This window comes from Mytilus edulis, chromosome 3, assembly GCF_963676685.1.
Source record: "Mytilus edulis chromosome 3, xbMytEdul2.2, whole genome shotgun sequence".
In the NCBI taxonomy this organism is placed as follows: domain Eukaryota; kingdom Metazoa; phylum Mollusca; class Bivalvia; order Mytilida; family Mytilidae; genus Mytilus; species Mytilus edulis.
Genome location: NC_092346.1, coordinates 86,014,989 through 86,030,155, shown reverse-complemented (window position 1 = coordinate 86,030,155; position 15,167 = coordinate 86,014,989). Strand labels below are relative to the sequence as shown.

At 31.2% G+C, this 15,167-nt stretch overlaps 1 protein-coding gene across 5 annotated transcripts; it reads right to left on the bottom strand.

The window, feature by feature from the left end:
- Nucleotides 1–913: 913 nt before the first annotated feature.
- LOC139514607 (23 kDa integral membrane protein-like) lies at nucleotides 914–14,127 on the bottom strand. 5 transcript variants are annotated; one of them, XM_071304026.1, is made up of 8 exons: nucleotides 13,376–13,599; nucleotides 10,316–10,394; nucleotides 8,641–8,859; nucleotides 7,594–7,668; nucleotides 6,828–6,938; nucleotides 6,034–6,237; nucleotides 5,581–5,664; nucleotides 914–3,928 (listed from the first exon to the last, which is right to left on the bottom strand). In XM_071304026.1, the coding sequence occupies exons 2-8, from the start codon at nucleotides 10,379–10,381 to the stop codon at nucleotides 3,866–3,868; spliced, it is 822 nt and encodes a 273-aa protein (XP_071160127.1). In that variant the 5' UTR covers nucleotides 10,382–10,394; nucleotides 13,376–13,599; the 3' UTR covers nucleotides 914–3,865. The 5 variants fall into 5 exon arrangements, with proteins under 5 accessions (XP_071160127.1, XP_071160131.1, XP_071160129.1 ...); XM_071304030.1 differs by lacking the exon at nucleotides 13,376–13,599 and adding an exon at nucleotides 13,995–14,127 and having other exon boundaries at nucleotides 2,916–3,928; XM_071304028.1 differs by having other exon boundaries at nucleotides 2,916–3,928; nucleotides 13,445–13,596.
- Nucleotides 14,128–15,167: the final 1,040 nt, after the last annotated feature.

Sequence of the window (15,167 nt, the reverse complement as noted above, 5' to 3'; positions counted from 1 at the left end):
ACGTTATACGAAACTCCGAATTATACACAAGAAACTAAAATTAAAATTCATACAAGATTAACAAAAGCCAGAGGCTTCTGACTTGGGAGAGGCTCAAAATTGCGGCGGGGATAAACATGTTTATGAGATCTCAGCCCTTCCCCTATACCTCTAGCCAATGTAGAAAAGTAGACGCATAACAATATGCACATTAAAATTAAGTTGAAGAGAAGTCCGAGTCCGATGTCAGAAGATGTTAAGAAGAAAATGAATGAAATGACTAAGAATACAAAAATAACAACAGACTACTAGCAGTTAACTGACATGCCAGCGTCAGACCTCAATTTAACTGATTGAAATATTATGTCTTCATCATATGAATATCAGGCACAATCCTTGCCGTTAGGGGTTTAGTATCATCCTTTTATATAATATATGAGAAGAACATAACGCGTGTCATGCCAACAACCGTTTTTTAAATAATGATGCAAAGACCCTATAGGTGTAATACCATCAAATCATGGTACGTCACATCCGGTTGTATACGAAAGTAGGTCTAAAAAAATATTCCCTTGAATTTGACAGTTGTAGAAAATTAACCCTGCATTTCAATGCACTTCAATTTTTCTGAGTCATAAACATGTATATTTTGTGTCTGAAAGCATCATTCCTTTTTGATTTGATGGTCTTATAAAATATTTTGGAAAATTAAGGTTGCATAGTTACCAAATCAGGTAACCAGTAAATAACAGTGTAAACATTGGGTTGTTTACTTCCGGTGATGGTTACTTTCTTATGTGCAATGAAATGAAGTGTCAATGTTTCACTGTAGCACTGGAAAGGATTAAAGTTTATACATGCAAAGTATTTCTTTTGTTGAAAGTTTTCTTTTTTCTTTTAACATCATAAACTCCCTATGTAAATTACACCCATGTAAGCATCTATATAGGTAATTTTATTGTCACTTGCATGAATAGGAAAAACACATCATTGACACATGTAAATAAGATAAGCATATGATAATAAACCAGTTAAAAAGCAATATCTGTATATATAACTTTAAAAGACACATCAACAAAACCAAAAAGTACATATAATAACAAACATACACATAATGTGCTGTACATAGTTGTAAAGAAACAAAAAAAAAATTATCCACAAAATTACCCTCATATATACTCTAATATCATAAGAGGTGTTCCTGTCTATAGGAAGCTTATACAAAGAAGAAGAAGAAATAAAGGTAAATACTGTACAATTTTTTTAAAAGTGCCAATTTAACAAAGACTAATTGGGGAAAATCAATGGTGGTATTACACCTATTTAAGGAAACTACATGTTCACTCGAGACCTTATTGTACTTTCATTTTTAAAAATTATTACTAAACATACATACATTGTAAACATGGACTATTTGGAATGGATTGAGACACAGAAAGCACGTTTGAGGTAAAATTTGGTGTTTGTCAAGTCAAATGGGTGGACAGACAAAGCTGTATTCAGTTAACTGTGTCAAATTTTAAATCACCATTACAGTTTTGTTTTTACAACATGTGAATTTTCATTTCAGTGTTAACCATATTCTGAAGAGCAGTCAATGTTCATTTTTTTTTAAGTGCCAATTTAACAATGACTAATAGAGGAAAATCAATGGTGGTATTACACCTATAAGTGAATCAATATTAAAACCAAAATATGCAATCTTTAATGACCTGACAACGGTATCGTAACTATATCCCTTCTAAATAAGTCTGTTTAAAGTTTTGTAAGCTTTTGGGGTGAATACTGACATTTGTGTGCTTTGTTAAGGATATTACCATAATTGATTGGATGTGAAATACCTGAACGTATAAGATGTCTGCATGTTGAGTTATATTTATGAATTATTTCCTTATGCCGAGGATAAAATTTAGTAAATGTTTTGACTAGTTTGTGATATCGAAAACCCTGGTTTAATAATTTTTCAGTAATACATAAATTTCTCTCGCTAAAATCTAATACGTTGTTACATACACGAGCGAATCGTACAAGTTGAGATATATAAACACCATAAGATGGTTACAAGGGAACGTTACCATCTAAAAATGGATAATTAACGATAGGAAATGAAACATCATCTCTTTTATCATAAATGTTTGTATTAAGCTTCCAGTTAATGATATAGATATCAAGATGGAGGATAGGGCAGTGGTCATTGTTAGTATTAGCTTTATTTAAAGAAAGTCCAACAGGATAAATTTCTTTAGTATACATACTGAAGTCGTCATTATTGAGAGCCAATATATCATCCAAATATCTTAAAGTATATTGTATTGTTAAATTTGTGTATCAAATGTTGTTTGGAATGGTCTTTGCTAATTTTAGTCATAAATTTTAACTCATAACAATACAAAAACAGGTCCGTAATAAGTGGTGCACAGTTAGTCCCCATTGGAATTCCAATAACTTGACGATATACGGAATCTCCAAAGCGAACAAAGATGCTATCAAGTAAATCTTCAAGCGCATATATATAGTATCAAAACATGTCCAATTGACATAGGTATTTTGTTTATTGCTACTAAAATATGACCTTCAAGAGTTTGAACATATGTACTCGCATTCAGACTTTTTAAATGCCCAGTTAATTAGGGATGTGAATATGAGGCAAAGTAGTATATAGGGTAGAAAAATCAAAACTTTGAACAGAATGTAATTTATCAAGTACTTCCAACGAGTTTTAGACACTCCAAAGGTAATTAATTCCGCTCTTTTCAAAGGCCTTATATGAGTTGATACCAACAAAACCATGGTAAAAAAGTAAAAACCAACAAATAGCCCAACATCAGCCTGCAAAACATTACATTAGGAACTGAAAACTTAGCAACACAAACCCCAGCAAAAAATCGGGGTGATTTCAGGTATGACAAACGGTGAAAAATAAGGAAACTAGAAACTTCTTTTTTCATATTTATTAACAAATTACGAAACTTGACATAAAGATAGATAAAATATATGTAACTATATAATAAAAAAATTATTAAAATATTAAACTAACACAGTATACTAACAAGCTATTACAAATATATGCGTTATCATTTCAAATATGTGGAAAAGGCTATGACCATTACCCTTGTTTTTGTCTCATAATTTCAAAAATCAGAAATTGGATACACCAACTTCACCTTAATATCAAAAGGTGTTGAAATTATATGCTTAAAAGCTTTCCACCAAAGTTAGAAATATCGTGAAAACAAAAATTCAGCAGTACACGTTGATGTTGAAGATAATAATGCTGATTCAATTATGCAAAGATAATGAGTATTTATAACCTTAAGCAAGTTATGGACATCGATCCAATAAAATTACAGTATTTCAAACATGCATAGATTGGTAGGTTTTTTCGCGTCAAATAAGAATATTCTTTCGTGATTCATCCTTTAAGGTAGTTATAATTGTGTCCCATGTCCAGAGATAAAAGTTGTAATTCAAACTGGTAAGAATGTGCATTTAATGCTATGATTCATGCAATTTCAAAAAAGAAGGAAAATTGAATTTTAAAATGGGCTTTGGTGAAAATATTTATGAAACTTTGACCTTACCGTCTAATAGATATATATAATACAGTTTGATAAAATGGGTTTCAAGTTAACGATTTGCATTAGAACCCCGAAAATGCAGCAAATGGGTTTTGGGGTAAAATCAAGGAAATTGAGATTCACAAAGATATTAGAAATAACAGCATATAAGGGCGTTGACAAATAAGTCACAATGATATGAACAGCATATACAGGTATGCACAAGTAAGCATAAGATACATAATGATACAAAACATATATATCTATCAGTACAATTTCAAGATCTGGCTGAAGGTTTATTTGAGATCTTATATCTGTTTTTGTCATATTTACATATTAAGTTGATCCTTCATAGCTCGGATCAAACAGCAGGCAAAAAAGATACAAAAAACCTGTAAAGAAAAAAGAATAGTAAAATTAACAATTAGTAAATGAAAAATATGTTAAATGTTTATGAAAGATGGTAACCACAATTTTTAGTTATCTTTTCTGGTATTCTTATCCTATTCGTTGATTTCACAATATACGCTCTACCTCTCATATAAATGAACCACACATGTCTGTGTCATGCCTTGTTTTACAAGTAAACATGATAGTAAGAGTCAACAAAAGATAGAGTTTACTTTTATGTTGTGACTTTCCATTTGTGTGATGCAGTATTCAAGCAGCGCCTGTATATAGTATAATTATGTGCCCGTTGTTATTGTACGATACTCCAGGATGACATACTTTTTTTTTATAATAGATGGTTGCTTTTTACAAGGAAGCAACCGAACAAAGAGTTAAAAATGAAAGTCATATCTTTGAAAGTTTTGATTTACATGGTATCGTTAAATATGCACCACGTATCAAAGTTGTCCTCTTGTCCTGGTAATTGAAATCATGATTTCGTGTTATTATGACTAAACTTTGACAATATAGTGTAGATGTCCATTTCATTTATTCATTAAATCGTGTTATTGTAATCTAAGAACTACGAGAACAGGCGGACAAAACCTTGGCTGTTAAGCTGTTCTGTTTAAACTTTAAACTTATTTCTGTGCTGACATGAATTATCATTGATCTGGTTATATTTGTAAATTAACTGTTTACAAAATTATGAATTTTTGAAATACTAAGGCTTTTCTACCTCAGGCATGGATTACCTTAGGTGTATTTGGCAAAACTTTTAGGAATTTCGGTCCTCAACGCCCTTCAACTTCGTACTTTATTTGGCCTTTTTAACCTTTTTGGATTCGAGCGTCACTGATGAGTCTTTTGTAGACGATACGCGCGTCTGGCGTATATATATATAATTTAGTCCTGGTATCTATGATGAGTTTATTTCTATCTCTTTAAAAGTGTGTTCTACAACTTTTTACCAAAAGCGTAAGTAGGTGATTCCAATACAACGTTGTGCGGAGGATATTTATATCATTTAGATATTTATAAATAATCATTGCTTTTTACATCGTACCTATTATTTTTTCGGGCAAAGCATTCATTTAAACCACTACAAAGTCGCTCGCGTAAACAGACCAGACCAGACCACGCACTATCAACCATAATGAAACAAACTTTAGTCGTTCAATGGTTTACATTTTCTTCACAATACGCCTATATTGAATCACCTACTAAAGGTACAAAGCTATTAAACATTATTGGCTTTCATATTTTCGACTTTGGGCATTCCCGATGAAGGTTAATCCAGAAATACGCTTTGAAAGCACATGAGGTTAATAACGTCTTGTTTTCTTTTCTTCATTATTTCACAGCACTGGGTCGACCCCTCTTCTGGTGCACTATCAGTCCCCTGGAGTATCACCAGCTCAGCAGACAGTTCTTTTGTAATGACATGATTTATAACAAAATATATCAAATTATAAGTCTGGTATTTTTTGACAACTATTATAACAAACCTTCCTAAAATTGTCCGTTTATACATTTTGAAATTAAAGTTTCAACTCCATTGGACAAAGTTCACCTTACATTTTGCAAATGTAAATCTATCCTTTGACAGATGAACAAAAAGTTAAAAGAATAATATTTAGTAAACTACACAAACCTGAGCTATGACAATAGTTATTCCAACTCCGATGACTAATGCAGCATTATCTTTAGCATAGTCATAAATAGAACTATAACAACCCTGCAATATATAGTTATCATAATGAGGTCCATAAACAGTTATTTGGGAACATCTATAATTAATTCAACAGACTGAACGACATATATACAAGTGTATAAATGAATAGTTAGGGAGAGTTTCAAAATGCATAAATTTTAAAGGTCTGTGTAAACAGTTGTAATCTTGGTCTAATTCAAATTCAAGGTATGTCTCTTTGAAATCGTTACACGGACTTGGAGAAGGTTGACAAATTTCAATATGTTAAGAGTACTCTGCTCGAGTTATTGTGCAACGTATTATGTTTATTTATTTTCGATTTGATTTTATCTTTTGATTTTTAATCTTTAATTAATTTTTAATTTTCATTATTGCTTGCAACTGTAGGCATACCTTTTTATAGTTAGAATTCACATCAGATGGTGTTGTTTGGCAATTTTCAAATTTAGCAGACGATGGATTGTCGTAAAAAGAATCCTTGTCCTTAATTTTACAGCATGTTATAGGTAGGCTTGCGGTACTACCATCACTTAAGGTCTTGTTCCAATTCTTGGCGCCATCAAAATCTGTATAGTTATTTACTCCACAGCAATCAAACTGGAATTGTATGAATGAATTAGGTTTTTGTTTAAATTGAGAATGGAAATGAGGAATGTGTCAAAGAGACAACAACCCAACCAAAGAACAGATCGTTGATTATTATATATATATATATTTTTAACTTTTTAGTAATTTTTTTAACAATAGTATATGATTCTATCACGGTATTTATATTAGAGTTTATCTCTAAAATGTTAAAACATGATACAAACCATCAGAGGCTAAGAAAACGATGTCAGGAATTGACATTAATGTCTATTCAGTGAGGTAAACTAATGTTAAATATCAATATTAATCCGCCGCTCTATAGATACATGTGTACATGACATAGACTTCGTGTAATTGTTTGCTAGAAATTTTTTATCAGGTCTACAAGCTAACTTTAACTCAAAAAATGTCATATTGGAAACACTCATTTCTATGTTTAACAGCTGTCTCTTGAGATTACTCCTCTGCCAAATTCAGAAATATAGTTCCAATATATCAGTAATATAATCATAAGCCCTTAGTATCTTGAAACAAACAAATAAATATGCTTAATATAATATTTAAGATAAAGTAATTGTAACTACTAAGAAAAAGCATACCTTAACTTGAGCGAAATTGACACCAAGTGTAAAGGCATCTCCAGTATTCAGTTTACCGTCATATTTGGCATCTATTCTTTCCAACAGAATTGGTTTTAACTTTGACGTTACCTTAAAAAGATATGACAAAGAAACATAAATTGTATTGTATCTCATGATTTTAAGAAGTGAAGTGAATGGAGGGAATTAAAACCATTTGATATAAATGAAGGCAGACAAAACAATAAGTTACATGAAACAAATTAAATGACAATCAACACCGTATAAAACATTTAACTTATAATGGTAATTAACAACAGGGATATAAAATTCACACAGTAATTACTGTTATATATGTCAGATATCAAAATAATAAGCACAAAATGTGACAGCTGTACAGTTTGTTGAACTTCTTGTCTAGAAGAAAATGTTGAAATGAACTATGTTTTTATGCTTTGTTCTTGTATCATTTTTCCAGGTTATACAGATGATTGAGGGCCTTCAAACATGAGTATACTCGCCACATTCTGTATAGGCCTCTCTGAAGTCTGGATCTGTAATTCAATGGCTGTCCTTGATTGTTGTTTGTCATATTTCCTATAAACCAGGCCGTTTGTTTTATCATTTGAACATTCACATAGGAGCCTATACGGTATAGTTTTGTCCATTAGTGAAGGCAGTATTGTGATGTTGTTTATATTCACGTCATTAGCAAATATACCAGACTTCCAATATTGATATAAAAGACATTTTAAGTACATTTGTAATACAAGTAAAATAAACTTACATCGGATGTGAAGACTATTGCAATTATTGTAGCTGTCAGTTCTATTATCAGGATAATGATGATAATACCAGCGTACTGAAATAAAGGAAATTATTATGACACAAAGAATGCTAGATGTGAATTATTGTGATACTGTTAACATTGGCAGTTAAAAGTTTGTGAGAGATTTAAATGAAACTGCATATGACAATAAAAAGGCATTGAAGGAAAATCAAGAACTAGAAAACTAAACATCATTGTTTGTTATGTACAATTGTATACACATAAGAACATGCATGATTCTACAATCTGTCGATACCGATATTTTAACATTTCACGAGTTCATGTTTTGACTGTTAATGACATATTTACACTAAAGCCAGAGGATGTTGAATGTGTAATGATTGATATATTAGTCTTAGACACATGATTTTTTTTTATCAATTGCTATTGGCTATGAAATAGCTCTCGGTTAACTGCGAGGACTCTTGTATCTGTACGTTGTATATGTTGTGTCTGTGTTAGTGGTTTTTTTTTATTTTTTTTTATTTTTTGTGCTTTACTTATGTTGTACTCTTACAGCACTGTCCCAGGTTATGTGGAGGGTTTGGCGCCAGCAAACATGCTAAACCCAGTTACATTCTTTATGTATCTGTTCTGAATATGTAGCCTATTATTTAGTTGTCGTGTGTTGCTGTATATCATTTTCGTTCTTAGTATATTATTTTGTAAAGAAACATCAATTAGTTTCCTCGTTTGAATAGTTATACAGAAACTATTAAGGGCCTTTGTTAAGTTAACTGTGTGGTATGGGTTTTGGTGCTTGTTGAATGTCGTACGGTGCCTTTGTTTAGTTAACTATGTGGTATGGGTTTTGGTCTTTGTTGCAGGTCGTACGGTGTACCTATATCTGTTAACTTTTATTTCATTAAGTTCCTAGTGGAGAGCTGTCTATTTGGCAATCATTTCGCTACGTAACTGTATTGTGAAGCATATTTAATCACAAGTTGCAGAACACATGAACGGGGTTGATTAGTTATGAGGAAAGATCTTATATAAAAATCTTACTATTTGTAGCATTAGTTTGTGCATTTTCCAAGCACCACAACATCCCAAAAATCCTACAACTAAAGCAAAAACTCCTCCAACTATCAACACAACGGCACCTGTTCTCAATAATGACGTCACATCGTAGTTCTCAGCATCACCAAATTGAGTAAGTACTTCTAAAGCACTGTTCTTAACTATTGCAGTTATACCTAATGCTACAGCTAGAATTCCCAAAAACTGAAAATAGATGTTTCTAACTATTTATTACAACACACGTATACACATATATAAGATTTTTAAGAACTAAATGTGTTTCATCCAAAAGGCATCAGCAAAAGGAAGTAGCAGTTTTCGTTTCTGGGTGTCATATATTTTTTTGAAAATATTCATATGTACTTCTATTTTTTGACATGATTAGATATATAAATACACAGCCGCGTCCACATAAAATTGGGCGTTGTTATGTTAAGAAAGTGCATGTTACAAATTACGAGTGAGCCTTTTTGATTTAACATATAAAGTTGCAGAAGACTTTTGTATTTTTTCTTGTTTATGTAGGATTGTCAATTCTAGACGACCCGGTTCCTATTTAATATGCTGATTGTTGTTTTCTATAGACTCATATACGTGTATATGGTCAGACCATATGCGTGCATATATTCTTCTGGCCTTTCATACGCGTAAACATGATCCTAAATTGTGTTTAAAACATGACTTATACGATCATGCAACGATCTTAATATCACATATATTATGTAGTACAAGAAAAAACATTTTCCATTTTACTTTTATGAATCGAATAGGCTTTCAATTGTTTCAGTTTACTATATATTCTCGAAGTAACTTAACATTATAATGATAAAAAAAATAAGATGTTCTTTGTTAGAGTGCTGCTTGTAACACAGAGGGCCCCAATTTGATTCAAATAGGAGATCGAGTGATTTTTTAATTAATAATCATTACTCTCAGGTTAAACTGTATCGTGAAGTCTTGTTCACATATTAATAATTAACTCATCAGAACTTATGTTTATTTTTACTTGTTTTGTACAATGCATATGTGTCTATATCGTAAAATGTGTTGTGTCAAAACTTATGTATGAAATTAACTATAGATTATTTCATATATTCATTTCTATAATCAGAGACTGTCCATAGAAGAAAAAAATGAAAAAAAATATACTGTATAATATTCCCAATTAAGCACAAGGTGAGAGTGACAAATTTGTGGAAAAAAGAATCAAATATATTCCTAAGATCTTCTTCAAGCAGCATCTTGGAATTATCCAAAGTAGATCTCCACTGCAAACTTTTCCAACATGTGTATAATTAGCAATGTTGAAACAAAATTGTTGTCAACAGCTACGTGGTCTGCTGGAAAAGTTCACATTTGATATACATTTTATATAAATATTGGTTAAAGACTCTCAGCTCATTAAGCAACTTGAATTTGTTTTAGTTCAAATGAATAATTTAATTAGCATTTTTATTTAAAATTGAGCAAAGAGGTGTCTAATTGGAATTTTGTGCGAGGCCAACTAACTTTTGCTAGATATTAACGTAATTTGATGAATGCACCACCATATTTACCTAAGATGTATATATATACCTTCAAATAACTAAATGAATTCTGTTATATTTCTTTTTTAAATACAAACTACACAGTTTTATGAATTTGATCAACAATTACTTACAAAGAATATAAAATTAACAACAAATAAGATAATCTTCACTATACTAGCTCCACATCCAATCGCCATCTTGTTCTTTTACCTGAAAAACATACAAGGTTGACATCATTTAAAACATAAAATCTCAGAGTTATTGCATGTCAAGGATTCTTACAATAACAAAAACTCGGTTAAAGTACAATAAAAGTGATTGACTCGATCCGAACATTATTTTATACATGTACTGATATTGAAATAATATTTATTACCTTTTAGGGAATAAATAAAACCAATTGGTGTATAAAAACCCATATGTCATTGAATAGAGAAACGTTGTGGGTGTAATATTGTTGAGTGGTTTGTTGATTAAATGTTAATGAATAGACCTATATGTTATCTGATCTGTATATATTTCCCCAATATGATAAACATTAACACGTCATGAAGTTATTTACAACCATTTGAAAGTTTACTCTCATACATTTATTTGAGAGCCTGGATTGGTCGATGCAAGAAGAATATTAATACGATACAGTACACGCGTAAACACAAGCACAAAACAAAACAATATGATTTTTTTTTTTGCAGTGTCAACCGTTGGTATTTGTCGGGAATGTTACTTATCAAGCAAAACAAAAACAAACAACAACATTTGCGTCTGGTTAGATGTCAAGAGTATTGTACAGAAACATATTACATTGTACTTACTAATTTGTTGGTCATTATCAAATTTGGAAAATTAACAACGGACCAAATAATGTGGTCTAATGATGATTTTAAATTATTTAATGTGAAGCTCATACAATAATATTCAGGAAATTACAGATGGAGACAGTGTTTCATCTTTAACCGTACATGTATTTATGAAATATTAAAACGGAAATTAGATTTTTGAGACCAACAAATTATCTATACTTTTTCGTTTGGCTTAAAAGCCGGGAATTCAACGGTTAATATAAGTTTTACTTTGCAACATGTCACCTACGGACCATAACAAAGTTGTTGCAAAGAGTTCTATAAGTTCCAGAATGGTTGTAACTCTCCCAATTGACTTTGTATTATCTGGGAACTGGGAACTTAGTTGCTATTTTGTGTACCTTACTTAGGTCAATGTATCTGAACACTGTGATTGGACAAAAAAAAATACAGCATCTACTGAAAATATTTTCCAAAGTTGAGTGATGGATCATATAGATGAAAAGGGATTGTTTAGATCTATTTTTTGAATTTGTATTAATTGTTTGATAAAAGGCCAGAAAGCATTGGTGGCCAGAGGTTAATAAAAATAGCAAAAAAGTCAACGATTATCATCCATAATCACATTTCTTTCTGAATAGTATAGAACAGTACATTAGTTATACTGTGTATTTAGGTTATAAAGTGGTGAAAATTCTAAACAAGCTATATTAATATCATAGATATGAGAAGATGTGGTATGATTTCCAATGAGATAACTCTCCATCCAAGTCATAATTTATAAAATGACCATAGGTCAAAGAACGGTTTTTAACGCAAGGCCTTGGCTCACACCGAAAAGCAAGCAATATATATAGGACCCCACAAATGACTTGTGTAAAACCAGTCAAAAATGAAAACAGCATGGGTTAAATTTTCGACTTATGAGACTTTATATCCATTTGATGTCTCTTATCTATAATAATTGAAAACCTCTAGATGATGTTTGCTTATTATATATCTCTTTTACATATGCCAATACATTATGTACTTTAACTTTACTATACGGTTTACTATTTATCATGTTCCGGATATTGTCAAGCAAAACATTTCCTATTTATAGTTTCATACATGTAGTATAGTCATAGTTGGCAAGGATATATAAAACTATGCTCAATCATGTGTAAACATGAATAACATCTTATGAGAGAAGCAATAAATCCGTATCAAAACGATTATTTGACATTTAAGGGAATAAGAAATATGCTCTACTGAACACAAAACATATATCGAGTAAAAATACTACATATAGTTAGTTTATTCTGAAATGTTCAGTCTTACTAGTACATACAGAAAATAAAATCTTCATCAATATACCCTCTATATTTGTCAGGCCTCGAACATATTAACCCACAACGACCTCATAGACCTTTCATTAAAACATTTACGCCTTGGTTTCATAAAATGAATTATTTCTCATTTTGAATATGTTTAATATATAACAAAGAGATGTCACTCAAGGCCATGTATAATAATACTATGTCAGATATCCTAAGGGCTATTTTATAGCAAGTATGTCAAATATCTTACTATCATTACAACCTTCAAAGTAAGATAACAATGTTAGTTCGTAGATGTGTAAATATTAAAAAATACTTGACACATAAAAAGTTTATCGTTTTTTTATGTTGCAAATGAAAAATTTATGTTTTAATTTATGTGTGTAGATGATTTATATACTAGACTGCAATACGTACAGATCATGCAACGCATAAACCATTGATCTTCTCATGAGAACGAAATTGCAGTTGTTGGTGTAAAGATAGCAATCCAGTTGAATACTATAACTCAATATTGGAAAGATCAAATTTTGTATTACTAATAATATCATGCCTTTAAAATCTCCCATTTTTATGTCCTTGAGTTCTCGTCTCATTTTAGATGCATAAGGATACATGAGACTCGGTTGAGTCCCTTCTTACTTAGTAAATACATCTTGATAGCTTTTTACTCAAAGAAATTGGCTGCATTCATGACAACCTTTTTTTCTTTATCGAGCATCGTGAGTGGTGCGTGTCGTTGGATTCAAACATGTTCAACGTGAAACTGCGCAAAACATGATTTAATTGTTTACAATTTTTTCCATTCGAGCAAATTTGTTGACTGCCCAAAGACCCTTTCACAAAAGTCATAGAAGAAATTAAAGCACCATGTCAACAAAAGAAATTAAAGCACCATGTCAACAATAGAAATTAAAGCACAATGTCAACAAAAGAATCGAGAAAAAAGATAAAAACTTTGTACCAAACTAATAAGCATGCACACAGAGACTAAAATTAATTGGAAGTTTTCCTTCATAAGAAAAAAAAACAATTTTCCCATACTAGTTATTAAATAATTCTAACTTACGTTGTCTTACTATATCGTATATGTTGATCTCCCAGTGGTAGTGTTTCGAATGATTGACAGATATTTTACCTTATATGACTATGTGTCATTTTTATATGTGTTCACTCTCCGATGAACCCATGAACTTCCAAGAATGTAAGTTGTACGCCTTTGCGTAATTTACATTATCGTTAAAATGGGATATGTCAAAGTCATAAGAGTGTGGTAAAAAGTTAGAGAATGGTACAATGATTGATATACGTTTTCTTACTTATCAATGAATAGAAATATTGCATTTACTCTATTGGAATTTAAGCTCTTTCTCAAGATCGAGCGAATGATACAATGATTGTGTTGCGTTTTTAACTTATGAATGAACAGAAATCTTCTATATATATTCCATCGAAATTTCAGTTCTTGTCCAAGATCGAGAGATTATTATGATGGTTTTCAAAATGATAAAAAATAAAATAAAAAGGTCAAAATGAAATATGCCCTGGTAATGAAACTAATGCGTAAATCATCCACTTAAAGTAAAAGTAAACATGTAATATACTTTTACAATAAAAAAAAAAAAGGCATCGTAAAGCAATAAATATATAGTCGACAAATTCATTTCATTTAAACAAATCTTACATACCTCTTATGTCCTGGGAAAATTGTAAATTGTTTCCATGGGAAACGACGACTAGGCATGTAAATATGTAATATTTTGAATAGACAGAATAATAGCAAGTTGATTATGAAATAATTGAGTTTTGCAGTATATCAGAAATGATTATTGGCTTTTTGTGGGATGAACTGTCATGTATGTCTATCTGGGAATATTTTCTATGCATACATGCATTAATCTTATTAGTATTCGTTATCAGGGATCTGCCAACATTCTGTAAAATGACAATAAATGTAGCCATGTCATATTCATGTGGGACACTTTGATTTTTTTATAACCTGAAGTCTAGAAGAAAAAAATGTACATTTTCCAACTGGAAACCCAAAAGAAATTATAAATTTAAATAATACACTTTTTATTGGAATTTGATTTTCGGACATGGACATGTTTTTCTCTGACCGTTAATGGAGTATGTACACTAAATGGTGTCTTCCTCCTATTCCCACTTTAAAAGAAATACTATTCCTTCTTTTCCAACATGCATATAATAATCTGATAATAGATGTTTTGATAAATAATTTGGTAGTAATTTAAATATAAGATTAAAAATCACTGAAATTGTAAAGCTAATTATTTTTCACACTTTACACATTTCACGCAATGGTTGACAGCGCAATATATCCACTGGTACACCGTTTACCTCCATCCAAGATCGAACTAGTATACACAAGGTTTCTCACTTTACACAAAGATGTATTTGTGTTTTTTTCTATGGTCGGGTTGTTGTCTCTTTGGCACATTCCCCATTTCCATTCTCAATTTTATATGTCACCAACACTAACTGCAACTTCCGCTTACCAATATCTTCCTGGACTATGAAGTCGTCTTCCGAAATACAGAATATTATGTATTTTCTTACATCAACGCAAACCACTGGTTGTTTTTTTCCACTACACACAACGCATCTGGAGAAAAGCAATAGGAACAGGGATTCAGGTTTCATACAAGAAAGACAACAACATTCATCAACTAGTATTCCGTGTCGCTGTTCGTCCACTTGTACCTACTGCTGAGGTCGAAGATGTACGGTGTTATTCCCTATCCGACATAGATCAGATTGATACTGACATCTAACGATCTAACTAACACGCCCTTTACAGAATTGGTCACAAAATACTGATGGGATCATTACACAGCACA